The 19,323-nt window shown below is 41.0% G+C and overlaps 1 protein-coding gene across 1 annotated transcript; it reads left to right on the forward strand.

Moving 5' to 3' along the window:
* Positions 1 to 12,540: 12,540 nt before the first annotated feature.
* LOC104943338 (inositol hexakisphosphate kinase 2) lies at positions 12,541 to 18,446 on the forward strand. Its single transcript, XM_010768701.1, has 5 exons — positions 12,541 to 13,130; positions 16,041 to 16,272; positions 16,375 to 16,541; positions 16,690 to 16,865; positions 16,955 to 18,446. The coding sequence occupies exons 1-5, from the start codon at positions 12,917 to 12,919 to the stop codon at positions 17,558 to 17,560; spliced, it is 1,395 nt and encodes a 464-aa protein (XP_010767003.1). The 5' UTR covers positions 12,541 to 12,916; the 3' UTR covers positions 17,561 to 18,446.
* Positions 18,447 to 19,323: the final 877 nt, after the last annotated feature.

Below are 19,323 nucleotides of genomic sequence, written 5' to 3' on the forward strand. Positions count from 1 at the left end.
ACAGGTGATGCTGAAGGGAGTCAAAAAGCCCAACTCACAACTTCCTCGCTCTGAATGAAGCGCAAGAGAAGAGACGAGAGGAGGCTGACATCCTGACCCCCGACCTGAAGTCACCTCAGAGAAAGAAGAAAACTCTCCACAACAACTGGGTTGCAGAGAAAGAAATGTACAGTAGGCCTGTCGTTGATGACGCCACCTATCTCCTGTTTGCTGCCAAACCAAACCCAAAGTCTTACGGTATGTTGGGGTGTTGTGTAAATGTAATCCGTTACACTGAAAAAACTTTTTGTGTCAACAGATTTGACATAACTGTAATAAGTTTACGTTATGTGTTTACATGTAATCCGGTACTGTGTGTGTTATATTCTTCTACTGTGGCCTTGTGTTTAACTTTTAATTAACATGCAAGTCAACTTGTATCTTGTTTTATCTGAAGGAAAAACAGCTGAGGTCAGAGAGAGCCTGCAGCCCATGCAGAAGGACAGACTCTTAGTTGAACACTGGGTTGGAAAGTACCAGCAGAACCACGAGAAGAAGCGGGAGAAGAAGCGGGAGAAACGCCGGCTGAAAGCAGAGGCTCAACCCGAAGAATACATCGCCTCCAAGAGCCATGGCCCCCAGCAATCTGTGCTCGATGAACTGTTGGACTGACCCGTCTGCTCAAAACAGCAGCTTGAAATCCAGATCTAACAGATTTCATTTTATTATTGTTTACCTTGTTTCTTTGTGTTCTTTATTGTTTTTTCTTAAAGTGTTCATTTTAAAACCTCAAATTGTTTGACTCCACTCTTACATTAATGTTGGTTAAGATGTTTGGAAATATACTTAGGAGCAGTGGTGGTAAGTAACTAAGTACATTTACTCAAGTACTGTACTTAAGTACAATTTTGAGGTACTTATACTTTACTTAGTATTTTACTTTATGGAGTATTTCCATTTTAGGCTACTTTGTACTTCTACTCCACTACAATTCAGAGGTCAATATAGTACTTTTTACTCTACTACATTTATGAAGTACCCTTAGCTACTTTGCAGATAAATCTTAATGATAAGCAATAAGGTCCAACTTAAAACATCTTTAGATACACCTGGATTTATTTCACATTCTACCCAGCAGTAAATAAAGTAGAACAAATATATATACAGTATATGATTCTGAAATGGTGCAATCTGCATAATGAGTACTTTTACTTTTGGTACTTTAAGTAACATTTTAACTGCATGACTTTTACTTGAAATAGAGTTTTCTATACTCTCTACTCTCTACTTCTACCTTTACTTATGTACAAGATCTGACTATTTCTTCCACATCTGATTTTCAATTTAGTTCCTCTTTTTGAAGGAACTTGCTCTTTAATGACAAGTGAGGAGGAAGATTTTACAAGACATTCGTTGGCTCTTTCTTAAGTTGATCCCATGGTGAAAGTGAAAGAAGAAATAGCTGTAAAACAGTTGTTGAAAAATGTATGTTGGGATCATGGAAATGCTGTTCGACCTCTGCTGTAAATTATTCAATGTTCCGTCGTGCTCTGAAACTTTAACAGCCAAGCTCTTGTTACTGTTAACCTTCACAAACAAATCTTTCTGTATCAGTCTGTCCACCCTTTCAAAAAATGCTCAGTTGGTTGGAAAGGGAAATTTGAATAGACATTGATGTCATTGTTTTTTTCTCCATGGCCTCTGAAAAATGTCTGGAGTCTAGACTGGGCAACACTTTGGGTCTCTCACATTCCCTTATATACAAGTGTAGAGAAGTCAAAGTAAAGTATCATGCAGTGCAAGCTAATGGAGGCACTCAAGTACTTTGACGCGTTTACATTTACCCTGGCCTGATCCCTCAAACTCCCCGATGTGAAACTTAACATGAAGCTCTGGTTGGCATCCACATAACTGTATCGCAATAGCATTTCTAAGTAATGTGTTACCAGGGAACTTGACATCTATTTATGGATCAGAAATGGATGTTTGGGGAATGCATCATATCTCTGCAGAGCTCTGACTTATAACTCTTTCCTGACAGTCCTGGGGACACATAAAGATTCTCCTAATTCACACCAGAGACTCAGGGATGTAATATGAAAATAGTTTGCTGTTGTGACTAAAGTTGGCAGTGAGTCACTCAAAGTCAACACAACCATCTGGACAGTGTATTAAGCAACTCATTAAAGGACTCATATGACGATCAGTGGCTGCACATGGCGGCAGGCTTATGCCTTGCAAGAGTAGAACAAAAATAAAAAACTCTCAACCTTGATCTGATTCACTGACCTCCCTCATTGCTGCTGTTGAATAGCCACTTGACTCTGGACAGGCAGTGATTGCAGCAGCAAAGTCAATAGCAGCCTAGTCTAAAGTGCCTTTGACAGTGGGAGATATCGATGGTTTCATGATAGTACTAATCAGTGGTAATGGCGTACTAGCTGGTCTGGACGCTAATTAAAACAAATCAAACTGTTGTTGTGGTCAGTTCGTCACATTGTGACTGACAACTGTAGTCCACTTTAAGCGATCCACATGGAAAAGCAGCCTGAGTAAAGTTCAACATTCTGGCAGATTTACTGAAAGCTAAATGTCGCCCTCTGCACAAAGCTATGCCACATTATCTATTTGGGAGAGAAAAATCTCTAAAGCCCTTCTCTTAAAAAACAAAAACAAATAGTGGGAAGCTTTGACCTTGAAGTCAATTTAATAAAGTTGCCAAGCAGTGGAATTACAACTTCCAGGTCCATTACGCGATGCCATTGGGCCAAATAAAACGTTTCCACATAAACTTACATTGGTAAAGAATTGTTTTTTGGAAACCAACTTCCCAGTATGAACACTTTATAAGCCCTTATATAAGGTCCTAAAAGTTTGAAATGTACAAATCCTAATTTAGAGTTATTTTGTGCTGCAATTCAGTTGAATGAACCGATACCGAGTGGCTGGAAGGGGTGTTAGAAGAAACACTATATTGCTCTGTTTGCCCTGTGGATGCAGAAGATCATCGGGAAATCTTGGTAGTTTAAAAGTCAAACCTTTTTTGCTCCATGCTCTGTCAAATGAATTCAATGGTTCCACCTCAAATGCTGTATCCAGTTCTATTTATACTGACTTCTCAGCAAATTGCGGAACAAAAACATTTGAAATGCAAGAATAGATAAACTTGTATTTCCCATTCCACAGCTTTAATGTTTGCTTGTAGTTTTGGTTGCAACAATATGTAAAGTATTAACTACATGCTTAAACTAGAGTCTCCTTGTTTTGATGGTCAGTGTGAAATTGGTTGTGATATCATGGCTGTGTGCTTGTGTGCAGAGTCACCACCTCTGAACAGCCTGCACTCAGAGTCAATGTAATGTCATGGGGTGCAGATACAGTCAGAACTGAAACTCTTGCATAACCCTCTTTTCTCTCTCAAACATTTGCACATGCACATACACGCCCTGGCTGCAGAGTCGCGCGCACGCACGCACGCACGCACGCACGCACGCACGCACACACACACACACACACACACACACACACACACACACACACACACACACACACACACACACACACACACACACACACACACACACACAAGCCACTGCTGTGTGAGGGAACTCCAAAAGACCTACATCTGCAGACTGAAAACAAAAACACCCTCTCTATGTCCAGCCAAGTGAGGAGGAGTCACGAATCTGACTTCCAACAGAAGATGTTTACCCCGAGTTTCCTGGAAATTTGGTGAACAGATGACAGTGAAGCCTCTGCAAACTGCGGCGAGGACATTCATGGTCATGACCTTTGCACCTATAAAGGATCTTAGCTGCACTTTTCAGCAACCAACTGTACATTCTGTGTCAGAGCATGAAAAACTGAAAACCAAGCCAACATTTGTATCTCCAACACAACATTAATCTTATTGTAGGGACAAGCTGTACACTTTGTCCCAGATGCAAAACTAAACCCATGATTTAACTATTCTTCCACTTTCCACTCAATTTAATCCTATACAGGTTCTAAAGGATTGCAAACACTTTCAAAGAATATCATTCTCCAGTAGTTTAGGTACATTAGAAAGTGGGGACTTTAAGACTTATTTAAAGCCCTGTTTTGCTCCTTGGTTAAAAGTTTGAACCATGTACTTTCATGTGATCCAATGAACTTCAGATTCATGGAAGTCCTTGAATGGTAAATGTCTCCTTGCTCTGTTTGTTTGGCGCTTAATCTTCAGTGTGCATACATTTGAACTGAGTCAGAAAATATATTTTGTGTGTGCATGGGTGTGTGTGTGTGTGTGTGTGTGTGTGTGTGTGTGTGTGTCTGTGAAATTCAAAATATTATGGTTCTAGATTTAGGCAGTGCCACGTGACGTCCTGTGCAACACGTGAACAGCAGGAGGAGTGGTTCTGTTTATATAAATCAAACTTCTTTTGCTCGCTCTCTGCATGTTTGGGTCATATGGAACTCATTACTGTATAGTGAGCTGCAGGGAGAAAAACAACAGAGCTGCAAACCTACACACACTGATGGTTAAATTCATATCATCTTGACAAATGTATCCCTCTGCAAACCTCACTCAGTTTTTAAAAAAAAAAAGATACAATGTTTATTTATATTTAATCATGATTATACAGTTTCATAGTAAAACCCACAGACTGCGTCATTAAGACTAGATTTATGAGTTTAAGTTCAAACCCAACAGCAGTTTATATTTACGATACTGTCTATTATCTTCAGGTTTTGAGAAAGGTGCAGGGAAGATACTAAAGATATACATCTGGCCGTATTCACAAAGGATTTTAGGGCTAAAAGTAGCTCCTAACTGGCGAATTTAGGAGAAACTCCTAAGCATAATGGGCGTGTCAGTCTTAAATTTAGGACTCCTAATTTTATTCACTAAGAGCAATTCACAAAGTATTTTAGGCCTAAAAGTAGCACCTAAATCTGGGAGAGCTTAAAAGTCCTCGAGAGGACTCCTAACTCAGTAAGACCTATTCACAAAGAATCTGAAAATGGCTGGGAGACGAAATGTTTTGGAGACAATGGAAGACTGTGAATTGATCAAGAGATATAGGCTAAATCGTGAGGGTATCAAACTTGTTGTGGAATTAGTGCGGGATGCAATAACATCCCCGACTAACAGGAATAACCCGATTAGTCCGGAAATAGAATGTTTGGCAACACTACGATATTTAGCAACAGGGAAAATGCAACTTTGCAATGCCGACGATTTAGGAATATCGCAACCATCAGTCAGCTGTGCCATAAACCAAACCATCAACGCGCTCTCTAGACCACATATCATCCAACAGTTTATCCGGTTTCCTTTGGACAATCAACAACTACACAGGATCAAAGCCAACTTCATGGCAATGCAGGTATGCCCGGTGTGGTCGGTGCTATTGACGGGACGCACATAAAAATAATTGCGCCATCAAAAGATGAGGACGTGTTCGTCAATAGAAAGAAAGTACATTCCATCAACACGCAGATTGTTTTCATTCATCATGATAGGGGGACTTGAACGGCGGTATGGGCTGTTATTGAAAGTGTTTAAGTGCTGGAAATATGCTCATTGGATAATAGTTTACAGGGTGCTTTTAATTGCCTCCTCGATTTAATGCAATTTACGTATTTTTATTGTTTGTTCTCTCTCTTTAACGTGCATATACAACGTCATTATCGTGGTCTGCACAAACTTGTCATCATGCGTGTATTCTGCTAACTGCACTGTCCATAACTATTTGATAGGAATACATTTCTAGCCTAGGCTATTTCCTTGTTTTTCGTTGATTTAGTGGGCTCGTTTGTGGGATGTTGCGGATGAGTTTCACCGAGACCGCCTACTCTGAACAACCAATCACCGTACTGACCGCTTCTAAACTCATGCACGAGAATCGACGTCATCCATAGCAACGGCGCGTCACTCTTAGTTCACTCTAAGTGATTTATCCTTAGTATGAGTAGGTCTCAGCGGCTTTGTGAATAACTTTTAAGAAAAAACTCCTAAGTAAAATGTTTTAGCGCGAGTTAGGAGCACTCCTAGCGGTAAGATAAAATGCTTTGTGAATACGGCCCCTGGTTTCTTCCTGATGAAAACAGAACTGATGTAGGCCATGAGGTTAGAACGTTTGTTTTGTTTTCTCTCAATAGTCTCCAACCACCAAGCCTTTCAGGCATGCAGGACTCTACTGTCTACTGTATGTCACCACTTAGTTGAATCACAAAAAAACACATTTATTCCCATAACTTTGTTAAAGTGGAAACAAACCACTTTAATCGTTTACCCCGATAGCATTTTTAAGTATTATTGTTGGTGCTGCTGTCTAAAGACAACCAGATCACTTTACTTTCCACAGTGCCTACCATCTACAACATAGGACACACTTCATTTTGCTTTCCAAGATAATCTTGGTTGTTCCAACATCCACAATTTTTTCGCTGCTTGGGACATCTTACATTGTACTCTTTGATAAATGGGAGTAGCTCCCAATAGCTACTGAGGAAAACAAAAGTTTTATCCTCTTCCTGTTTTGTTTGCAGTGACGGACTTCTATGTGCGGTAAATCAAGCCATCATTTTCCCGGGACAGCGTACCTGGTGGCAGACAGAATTGCATAGGGAAGCAAAGCTGACAGGGAGTCTTAACTATATTAATTTATATTATATTTAATTATATAGCCATTACATTGCGACTTCAACATTTACTTCATAATGATAAGTTGAAGCAAGAAACATGTAGTACATCTACCACAGAACCTAATTCAGTTTGAACCGTCTTGTTTATTTCTTCTGCGTTAGGCCTGTTTACTTGGCTTTGTTGTTTGGGTCAATTTTGAATTTGTTTTCGGTAACTACGCCCTATGATTGTGTTTTTGCATGTCAATCTGTTTCTCTCAGGAAACCGTAGGAGGAGTGCTCTAGCCTGCAGATTTACAGGATGGCGAAGGCTTTACACAGCCGCAGATAAGAAGTGTGACATGTGAAAGGTTGCACAAGCCATGGCCAGCAACTGCAGCACATTCACTTATCCCAGACAGTGACACCTACTACACTTTGGCAGGAATAAGATGTGACAGGTTGGCAAGACAGGATGTGGGGCAGTAGGGTAGTAGGCTTCTGTCTGAGGCCGGGTATGTGGACCATGGACAAAGATTCTGTCAAAGTTTCACCTCCAGATCTGTGGGAAATAAGAGCTCAGGAATCTAGTAACAATGCACAGCATCCCTGATTTCTATCTTTTAGTTATCTGAACAGGTAACCTTAGTCAAGAGTAAGGTTGGGGAAGGGGAAGCTCATTTGGCAGGGTGTAGGTGTGTGATAATCTGCCAGCAAAGTCATAGCAAACTACTGGACAAGAGCCCCAGCATCTATTTATAACACGAGGCGTACGTGTGATATGTGTCCTGTTTGTTTCTACATGAAGAATGAAATAAAGGACAGAGAATAAATCAAAGGCTCATTAGTAAGTGGCACATCACACAGTCTGTAAAATATTCTATACTAGCATTATAATTATATCTGTAAATAAAAAAGTTATTTTTATAAACTATTCTGCCACTTGTCCTAACTTACCACAACCCAATAAGATCTTTATCCTGCCACACTGCTCACAAACACTTCTTGACACTGTTCCCATAGTGATGTGCTAGTTCACAACTAGCAATAATCCAAAGGGTGTAGAACCTGGGCCATGGGACTGGGGCGTTGAAGCATGTTTCATTATTTTCTATGACTAATGGCCTGCACAAAGGACCGAAACATAAACTGTGACACTCCCGGCGATTTGATAGCCCACACATGCATTACATCATTTCACCTTACAAATGCTCCATGCCTAGCATTACACTGTGACATGTGTGTTTACAAACACCTTGTAGACTTGAAAGAAGCAATCAGCTGCTTCCTTAAATGTGGGTCAGGGTCTTGTTTACTGACAGGCTGAAAGTGTGAAGCTGATAGCGAGGTATTATCTCTAACAGTCTAAGGAGGCTTGAATGATTTTTAACAATGCAATGGAGATATGCATGTCCTCCATTTTCACTAACACATGATATTGAGTAGATTCCACAGATTGTTTATGCAGTATCAGTTTGTTCAAGTGAATGTGAGTTTGCTTCTCTTTGGAATACAGAGCTGCATGCAGTTTACTCAAGGTTTCATTAATAAACCTCCAATTATTTCACTACCTGGGACCTTGATGGACTTGCTTTTATTGGGCTGGCCGTAGATCAGTGCAGCACAGACACAGGCACATGCTAACATTTAATGGGCTTGGGGAATGCATATGAGCAATGTTTCAATGCACTTGAAGATTATGAAGTAAAGCTTGTGAGGTGGATTAGGGATCTAGGAGTGTCTGACGGATGTTTTATGATTGTATTAACTGTTCGACCAAATAGCTTTCCAGGGACTCAGAATTATTCCTCATCATTACAGGCAAGTAATAAAATGAACTGGTGATCTACAAATTATTTTAAAATGTAAAATAATTTGTGCTGCAATCAACATTTTCTGTATTTTATTTAGAAGAAAAAAACTGGTGAAATCGCCACTTATTGGTTAGAATTGGTTCATTTTTAATGCCGTTTTTAGATAAACAGCCAATGACAAAAGTGTGATTTTATCGTATTTTTATCATCAAGTGGTCAGTGTGGTGTGATCAGGTGAGACCTTTCTTCCATTAGCAGACGGGAAAATGTGGAATGAATGGCATGAGGAACGTGGGTGGGGAGCAAAACAAGTAAACAAGGATGTCCTCTTGACTCGACATTGAGTGTCAGAGTGCCAGCAACACTCATCAATATCAACATATGACAAGAGCGGCCCATAGCCTGTACGAGGCAGCATATGGGCCAATCCCCTCTCTGAGGCAAGCTCTCATACCCACCCATGTTTCACTACCTCACGTGTCTTGGACTGAGGGGAAGGATTTACAGACACACTAGATTCGAATGTAGGGTGCCAAGTTGGTAGAATAACATTGTTGTGATTTCCCCCACACAGGAATTTCAAGGTGCTCCTTTCCTTACTGAATACATGTTACCCCTTAGCTGTACTGTACTGACATTGCACTGTGTATTCCTGGGGTGGAAGGAGCATTTAAAAAAAAAAAAAACTAATCATTTAAAATCCATGCATAGACGGAAGACATCCAATAACCTTGCCTATAATACATGGCAGTATATCTGGTTACCATTTAGTTGCCATACTTGAAATATTTTCTCTTGAAGAACCATAAACCACTGATTAAAACCAATTCAGATCAAATAAATGTCACCATTTGTTTTTGAGTGCGAAATGGACCCATTGTTGCCCCACATCATTCTTTGTGGAAAAACAGTATATACATCTACGGTTCTCACTAACTGTGTCAGTAACAGGGGGTTTACCATGAGCCCATTACAGCTTGACACTCCATAATGAGGCAAACACAGGCAAAAGAAGCTTACTTGGAAAAGGAACACTCAAGTGGCTTCATCAGAGGTTTGCTTAATTTAACGTTTGGTTCTACAATATGAAACACTTGGAAAAACCTGTTACAGTGTATATTTTTTGTTTGTACTAATGCAAATGTAGCACATTGGTAAAAAAGAAAAAATCTGATCCAACCTCTTCTTTTCCATTGCTTTACCAATGCAAGACCAAAAAACTGTTATTCACACATTTTAAATCATTTTTTAATATTTTACATATGGGCCTTTTCACAGTGGACATTTTGAGTCATCACAGTAGAGAAGGTACAGGTATTTGACAATGCCTCCATTGTATTAAAATGTCCCAGTGAAAGTAACAGTCACTGAGACAGTGTGCACAGTACCAGCCAGGAACCTGAAATTAAAACAGCTAAATTGAATGCTGCCACATTTAATTTAGCTATTTACACCTTTGCTTGTATAAAAAAAACAAATCCATGAAAAAGGCACGTGCTCTGTCACTAAAAATAAGTTGAAGGTGATAGTCGGAGCTTTACAGTTTTACAATGATATTGTAACAAATGGTATCATCAGTAAAAGTGTCAGATCGGCTGTGTTAGATTGGTGCACCCAAAATAAGTGTACCCTACCCAACAGAAGAAAATATTTCTGTAAGTGCTGGTGTTTTTGTACACTGCTGGATATCTAGAGACCCCTGCTGTATCTCTGGTGGATGGAGTTTACAATGGCTCTTGTGTTTATAGAAGGCCACGCATTATACAATGTGCAAGGAGGAGTTTGTTGGACATTGCATCACTGATTCACTGCTCTGTTTCATAGCTGGATTGAGGGCTCTGTGGCACAGCCTAGATCTATTGTCCTTGAGCACGGACCCATAACATAAGAGGGGAAACCATGCTAAGTTGACATAACACTGACGCATCAGTAAGGCCATGGTGACTGGCTAGAAAGTCGGCAACTCATACACATGAACACACACTTTCTTGTATCCTTCATACTGTATGTAGTGGGATTTGTGGAGTCACGGTTTCTCCTGGTGACAGTGTTGAAGAGTTCAATGTCTTATTTCAGTTTCAAGATTTGTAGGACTATGATACCCATAGTGGAAATATGCTTTTTATGTGGTGAAGGTATCTATGAAAAAGAGTTAGAATTAAATCTTTGGACTTTATAGAGTTTAGAGCACACTCACATAAACACACACGTTGATCCCCAACCCCATTCTTCACTTTTTGTAATCACACACAAGTAAAGCCTTTTCACGGTAAAACGACACGGCCATGGATTTCTTTCCCGAAAAATGTACTGGCATGATTAAGTCAGTATTGTTCTGTTGATCCTGGGATCAGAATATCTGGGAAACCCAGAATGTCTGACACAGACACACACACATTACTGTAAACAAACTATCTCCCTTTGCTTTTTTTGGTTCTCATTCTCTTATACCTGTGAGACCGGTGAAAATAGAAGAGTGGGTCCCCTGTTCAAGTGCTGATCATTTAATCCACTCCCTGCTTGGGTTTGAGATCCTTTCTTCCCATTTGTAATCCCAGTGCAGAACTGGAACATCAGAGATTAGTATGTGATTAGACTGTGCCTGTCTCAGTGACCCGAGCTTGCAGACAGATCCAAAGCTTTGTCTGTTCTGGCACACCAGTCAGAATCATTAGGTAATTTACCACTCACAATTAAGTTTCCAGTTTGGTCAGAAACGTTACTTTATACTGAGTCAATGTTTTTGAAGATATAAGGCACAACCTCCACTTAGGAATGTTTGTCCATTGATATTCTATTATACAAACAAATATTTAATAATGCAAATTATTATTGAACCTGGCTCAACTCTTGCCACAGCACAATAAAACATAATTGGCAATGAAGTGTATTGGTGAAATGTACGCAGGTGCACATTCTAGTGGAGTACCAATACAGTATGTAATAATAGTCTACTGTCTGATGATGCATTTTAGTAAATAGGACATTCTTCAAGATGGAGCACTGAGATCCATTTCTGGGTCATAAGCCAGAGAATCAAGGAGAATAGGAGAATAAGAAGAGCGCATTGTCCCATCAACTTCTGTTGAATTGTTGACTTTACACCCCAAACTGTAAACAATTGCACTTATTTATTGTGTTATGAAATGTCAATCAATGAAGGATCAATCGTTGCTTTCGCTGTAGCTAAAAAGGTAATTTTATTTTGTTATGTCATCTCAAATGTAAAGTATTTTGGTTGTGGTCAGGGAAAGGCAGTGAGCCAAACAACCTACTTGTAAGCATACAGTACATATAGCAAAGCAAACATTGTTTTTGGGTGAGTAGCTTTCGCTGGAATTGTCGTGGAGTAAACTGAATGAATGAATGTATTATTCCAACTGGACTTTCTGGACCAAAGGCCAATTTCTCACCAACATCTTGTAAATGTACCCTCTAAGGGACGAATAATAAAGGTATTCAGACCTGTAATTACATTTGAACCCTTATGCAACCCAATTGTGTTTTTTTAATGCAATCCTATTGGTCCGAACACGCTTATTGTCGTAACGACTTAATGTCCAATCTCGCAAATAATCTTGAAACTCATCATTTGATGGATTATAATAATAAATTGTTTTTGTTTCAACCCTTAATTGATCAACTTTGCCTGAATGATGATATCTTCAGTTTAAAGTAATTAACATTCCTTCCCATATCATGTAAAAATGATGAGACATTCTTATTTATGAGACATTAAAACGTAAATCGAAAAAGTACAATGGAAAGGAAATGGTTTGTTTGCTGTTTCGATTTCCTTGCCATTTTAAATTCCTTGCTGCAGTTTGCTTCCGCGGATATTTGATTTAGCAAGAAAAATATTAAACTTAAAAATGCAACATGCACCCTGTCTTCAAATAACAAGAAAAATGTAACTCGCTATTACAGATATACCCACAGGATTGTGTTTTTAGGTCGTGTTTTTCCTGGTCTCCCCTCCCCCCTGATTTCTCTCCTTCCTCTTTGTTTGCTCGATCTGCTTGATCCTCTTCTAGGTGCCTTGTCTCCTCCCAGCGACAGCACCGGCTTTGTGATTGGTCAGCTGAGAGGGGAGGAGGAGCTTCCCTGTTGCCCTTGCTGTTTTTCAAGCTCTCGGATCAGCCCTGTCGTCAGTTTCGGTAACAACCAGACGAGGGAAACATACGTCGTTTCGAAAACGTTTTAAGCAGCCTTAAAACGGCATAAATAGCGCTTTATTACACGTACATTCAAGGAGATCATCCAACCAAGTGAAGGAGTTTTATAATTTGTCCTCCGTAAAGGAACAGAAAGGGAATAAGGGATTTTGTCGGTGACCGTGTCCTTCCTGTCCAGCCCTTTGTTTTTTCACGGCTGCGCTTGAGCAGGTGACAATAGCGCCCCCGCGCGAGCCAACACAGAAGAGCTCGAGGATAGGGAGCCAGGCGAGAGCTCGAGCCTCCTGCCTCGCGAGCAGCGTGGGGCCCCACAGCTCACTTGTCCGATGCGGAGTGAGAATGAGTCCCGCTCTGGAAGCCCTCATGCAGGCGGACGGGACTCCTTACCCCGGGAAAGGGGTAATGCTTGAGCCCTTCGTGCACCAGGTAGGAGGCCACTCCTGTGTGCTGCGATTTGGGGAACAAACAATATGCAAGCCCCTCATCCCACGGGAGCACCAGTTCTACAAGAGCCTCCCTCCAGAGATGAGGAAATTCACCCCTCAGTATAAAGGTAAGACCCCCATCCCAAATCTGCAGGAAGTGTCAACCTAAATTATGTTTTGATGCAAAGCTGCTACCTTTCATATATGCTTTTCAATTCTTGTTCTAACAGTGTGAAATAAATCTTCATTGAAAAAAATATTGCTTTGCAAATATGTATTTGTTCAGATCGTAAGGATTTTATTTAGCTTTGGGCAAAGTCTCATTTAAATTGATTGCTGCAAGGGTTAAAAGAACACGGCGTACACAACACACTGCAATATGTTTTTTTATACCCACAGATAGACCCTATTCTATTTTCAATTGTAACCCAATGTGACTGGATCAATGACACCACAGCATTTTTTCTAGATGAGGCTTTTATCTCAAACTGGGGGGGTTCAAGTAGCATCCAGGCTGAGGGCCTGGAAAGAAACTAAAGCTCCCTAGTCCCTACAAGTGTTTTGCGTCGGTTTTAAGATGGCTTCGGTTACAAGATGAGAAAAATTCCTTCCACAGGGATCACAAATAAATGGGGCCGATTACTTGAGTACATTTCCACCAACATCATACAAACATGGTCACACTGTGTCTTGCTGTTCTACCAACAGATATTGCCAACTGTATCATTAGTACATGCTATACTGATAAGGGCCTGTATGACGGAGTTGGGACACACACTGGTTCCTGACTTCTTAATTCAGAATGGATCTCAGAAAATACCCAGGGAAGATGAGGAGGGTAAATAGTAGAGGAAAAAAGCAATTCGGACTCCTGGGGCCTCTGACCCTATTACATTCACACAGTAATAATGGGAAGTTTTTGCTTTGGTTTTCTAAAGAACATATAGTCATTTCTGGTGTTTTTTTATTTTTATAGATATAATCATTAAAAGACCATTTCAGGGACACCTGACATTGGCCTATTATCATGATGAATTTAACAACAAAACACACTTTAATGAAACATTGTAAAATTGTCTGCATCTAGTGTTAATCACTGTGTGAAGGACTCAATATACAGACATGAATGTCAGCTTTGAACTTTTGAACCTAATGAAACAAGGGTCATTGGTAACGATTTGCTACTCTTTCAAACCAGGGTTGTTATATTACGTCCACTGTATAGTATCAGACTATTACAATCTTAATAGAGGCACCTATTACACTAATTGATGAGGCCTTTTACTGAAATGACTCCTATGTTCCCACACTCACTGAGGTGGTGTGATGACATTGCAGCTCTGGGTGGACGGTGTGAGGACACGCTCCGGGCCTCCTACAGGATGGTGATGTCAGTCAGTGCGCATGACATTAGCCTCTGGCTGCGGAAGAGATGCAGATGCTGGGTCCTCAGGCCCGCTATTTAACATGCACACGCACTCAGATGCATTTTTTTGTTTGGTCAGGTTGTTCTAAATCACAGTTTATTTTCTGTTATCGAGGGGCTGTTATTAAAGTGGACCTATCATGCTATATTTGAATAATATAGTGTAGGACCATACCTATATAAGGCATATTTATACTTTTTATTTTTCAAAATACCAAACAGATCATGCATTTTAGCCATTCCTCATTTCGCTCAATTTAACAATGTCTTTGCATGGGCTGATTGTGAGAACAGCACCATCTACAGGCCTGGCATATGTACTACAGCGTCTCCAGCGCTTTCCAACGGCAATGTCCGTGGCTGTCTCCTCCTGATTGGTGGAGTTGGCCCAATAGCCGTAGCACCACTTCTGTGACGTCACAGACATGTTCAAATCTGGATCAGTCTGTATCAGATCCATTGCAGCCCCTTTTTAAGAGATTTGGGTATGGAGGAAAGGAGAGAGGGTTGTGTTTTCTGACACTTGGTGAGTTCCCTGGAACACCGGGGACACATTCATACATAAGTCGTACAAAAGTGCATTTTGCATGATAGGTCACCTTTTAATATGACTACAACTTGTGTTGGATGCTGCGGCCGTTTCTGCCACTATCTCTTCTATACCAGTTTCAGCCTCATCACTACTTCCTGTCTGTGGTTAATCTCTATTAGCCGCTGCAGCTGTGGTTTCTTTTCCAAGTGCGACACATCCCCCACCCCACACAGAGACTCACAACACACAGGCCCTTTTAGGGACCTTTACCAGGGGCGGGGGGGGACTACCAGGGGGACTTTGCTTGGATCGTGTAATAAATAAGTGTTGTCAATAATTTGTCTTTTTGATCATTAAGAAAAATAAATGTTTTTTTTAACTGTTTCTAAAACTGTGGTTGATATTCACCTCAACAAATCTGGGGAAAAAATGCAATTGTTCTTGTTCTATTAAAGGCCTGCTTAATAAACTGTGTATACAGGCCAAATGTCACTGAATCATGGTATGAACCTGACTGTCTGTAATGGGGTTAAGCACCACTCTGTTTCTTCTTTAGGTGTTTGATGTATGTTTTTGTATGTGGAAAGTGGGAACTGTACTTCATTTTCTCATGTCATTGCAGACGGCTTGTAACTCTGTTTTATGAGTTATTGTGTGTGTGTGTTTCATGAGGATGTTTAGCAATTTTTAAATAAATGTCCTGCTCAGTTTGACACATTTCAGCCTCGTGTGGTATTTGTCTCCTTTCTTTAATCATGAGTCCTTCAAATACTGTTTGTGGTCTATACAAATTCTCTGTCTGCCTTTCACTTCATATTTATTTCACATCTACAGTTACTTCCATTTACCATTAGTGTGTGTTTGTGCATGTGGAAATGTGAACAAGCAAATTACTGTCCGAGTGTGTCAACATCTTTGCAGAAATGTGTTTTTAAATGTGGATTCAAACATTTAATGATAAATGATTTCCTAGTATTTTACCCATTATTACAAACTATTACCAAAATATAACAATCTATATTGATATAAAATAGGTCAGTACTCATAACCACTCTGCTGCTTCATCTCACCTTCTCTCAGGTGTAGTGTCGGTCAGTTTTGAAGAGGATGAGGAAGGGAACCTGTGCCTCATCGCCTACCCCCTCCACAGTGAGTCAGGGGATCTGGAAAACAAAGATCCCTCCACAGACTGTGAGCCTAAGAGCAAGATGCTGAAGTTGAGCAAAAAGAAGCAGTCCTCGTTGCTTTTGGAAAATGAAAACTACAGCAAAGACAGAACTCGACACAGCCGTAAAGAAGAAAAGATCATGAGGTGAAGATGCCACCTTAATGTTTAAAAAAAAAAAAACGACTAGACTATTCATGATAAAGTTCTGTAACACTAAACATGTTTCCTTTGTTTTCCACTTTGCAGTTTTAACCGGGAGGAGGTGCAGCAGCAGCAGAAGGCAGAGGTTCTATACTTCAGCCTGGAAAAAGGCAACGTGGTGCCACAGATCAAACACAACCCCTGGAGTCTTAAATGCCACCAGCAGCACTTACAGAGGATGAAGGACAATGCAAAACATCGCAACCAATACAGTATCCTTTCATGAATGAACATCTGCTACCGGGTGTCTCCAATGTGCAGTAAAATAGACTGATGAGTCTTTGATGTTAATATAAGCTTATATATTCTGAGCATTTATGGGACTATTGTTGTTATTTGATCCTTGACCCCCTTTAACAGAATTTATTCTATTGGAAAACCTGACATGGCGCTACACAGTACCATGTGTCTTAGATTTGAAGATGGGAACTCGCCAACATGGGGATGATGCATCAGAGGAGAAGAAAGCCAATCAGATTCGCAAGTGTCAGCAGAGCACATCCGCCTCTATTGGAGTGCGACTTTGTGGCATGCAGGTATGATACAGAAAAAACTCCTTTGCATTGAAGTTGTTTGTATTGGTTACATTTGGATCAGTATTGCTCATGATTCTGTGTGTCTGCAGGTGTACCAGTCCGACTCAGGCCAGCTGATGTTCATGAATAAGTACCACGGCCGTAAGTTGACCCTTGCAGGCTTCAAAGAGGCACTCTACCAGTTCTTCCACAACGGGCGCCGCCTGCGGAGAGAGCTGCTGTCCCCGGTGCTGCGCAGACTCCGGGAAATGCAAGCTGCCCTCGAGGCCTGCGAGTCCTACCGCTTCTACTCCAGCTCCCTGCTCATCATCTACGACGGAGACCCTCACAGGACTCCTCCTAGACCTAGACACCGTGGTGGGGAAGAAGGTGACGAGGATGAACCCTCTGATGATGATGATGAAGAAGAGGAGGTAGATGATGAGGAGGAAGGGGCTTTTGGCTTCCGTTGTTCCTCCTCAGCCGGGGGCAGTGCTAGTGTGGCGGGAGGGAGCAACAGCAGTCGCTCCTCCCACAGCGCAGGAGAGTCCAGCAGCACCACGGCAGACGTGCGCATGATTGACTTTGCTCACACCACCTGTCGGCACTACGGAGAGGACAGTGTGGTGCATGAAGGCCAGGACAGTGGGTTCATTTTCGGCCTCCAGAACCTGATCACTATCATCTCCCAGCTGGAGGATCACAGTACTGACTGAGGCTGGACTGAAGCCAACATGGTCTTAATTTCAAGCATGGGAAGAGCTCATAGAGCTGAAACCTTGCTACTCTAAGGTGCATTGCCCTTACGCCTACTTGAGGGTCTGACCCCCCTTCTGCTTGGGGGGAACCTCATCTCGGGGACAGGGTAGAGTCTATGCGGCCCTTCCTGCGCTCTCCCTCACCTGCCAGAGGACAGGGCTGCCTGTGCCCTTACTTGCACTTTTCTCTTTCCGGGACTGGTCCTTTTCTTTCATGGTAGGAGAAATGTTGTATGAGGCGGCGGTCTCTAAACAAACACAGGGACTCCTGTAGCATTCTAGGACCCCCCCCCTCTCCTCCTCTGGTACAGATGAGTTTCTTTACTGTTAAGTTCTCTCTGAGAGAGAAAGAGCGAGGCAGAGAGAATTGAAGCTTAAGTGTAGTTCTAGGAACCTGACGTGGTGCTTTACCTGTGATATGACATATGTTTTTTTGTAAGAAGTTTGGACTGCAGGTCCCCCGCAGCACAGCACATTATTAGGGGGGAAGTTGACTGTATAAGCTGACCTTGGCTGGCTAGGTCAGCAGCCATGTAGCAATTGACAACTTAAGCTTCTGAAAAGGACATTACGTGTTTATATTGGTGTCTCGTAAGACTTCTGCAACAAACAAGTGTCTACGGGCACTTGGATTTACACTTTTTGCTGGAAGAACAAGTTTATTTAGCTCTAGAAGAAGGGATTTGCCTTTTTTCAACATTTGCTTTCTTCCCTTTACTTTCTTTCCTATAATTTAAAGAACCTTTGAAAAAGTAATATCTTTGTTTTGTCACCGTCTTATTTGTTGTCTGATTTTCTCCTTCATTCCTGAAACTTTGACTAAACAAAGAGAATATATTGATTTAAAAACACTAGCTACAAAGATTGAATAGAGGCTATTTATTTGAAATGATTGTTTAAAAACTTAAATGGAAAACGGCTACATTCCATATTACCACTCTATCTGTTATGATACCGACTTTGATTTATTTTGTTATTGCAGGAGCCGATGTGTCTCTTGTATCTGTGTGTTAACAGTGTCTTAAAAAATAAAGGCATTCATTTGTTGTAAAAAATACTGTCTGTGTTGTGTTTGTTACAATAATATGCATTCACTGGACAAGAAGTGAAGTGGGGGATGGAAAATGAAATGTGAGCGGGATGCTGACACCAGATCTGGGATCCAGCTGGAGAGTTGTAACATAAGTATGCAAGCTGTGGAAACCATGAGTCAACCTTTTGAGTCGAATACTGTATGGAAAATAGTGACATTTTACCATGAATCTATCATCATTAACCATACACAGGGTTAGGGTTATCTGCTGATGCACCACCTTGTCACTCACACACTGGAGGAGGGAGTATCGCATAGCAAAACACACATGACATAAGAGCCCAGGGTCATCACACAGTCCAACTGCAAAGAACACTTTAGCAAACCAAAGTGATGCATCGCTCTCACAACACAATGTGTACACTTATTAAAGGTGGGGTATGTAATTTATCTTTAGAAACTCTTTGTGTTATATTCCATGGAATGCTCTTAACATCCCGATAGATAGCAATGAATATATTAAATGCTTTGACAATAAATACATAGAAAAATGTCATCTGTGGAAGCCGTAGCGCTGTAAAAAGCGTTACCAATCATTTTAGCCGGCCCGGCTAAAATAACTGGATGGCCTATCTGCCTGTTAGCCTTCCATCTGTGCACAAACTTATCTCGTGCCCTCATTGGTCAT

The sequence above is a fragment of the Notothenia coriiceps genome, unplaced genomic scaffold (assembly GCF_000735185.1).
Source record: "Notothenia coriiceps isolate Sejong01 unplaced genomic scaffold, NC01 NC01_scaffold00005935, whole genome shotgun sequence".
NCBI classification, from domain to species: Eukaryota; Metazoa; Chordata; class Actinopteri; order Perciformes; family Nototheniidae; genus Notothenia; species Notothenia coriiceps.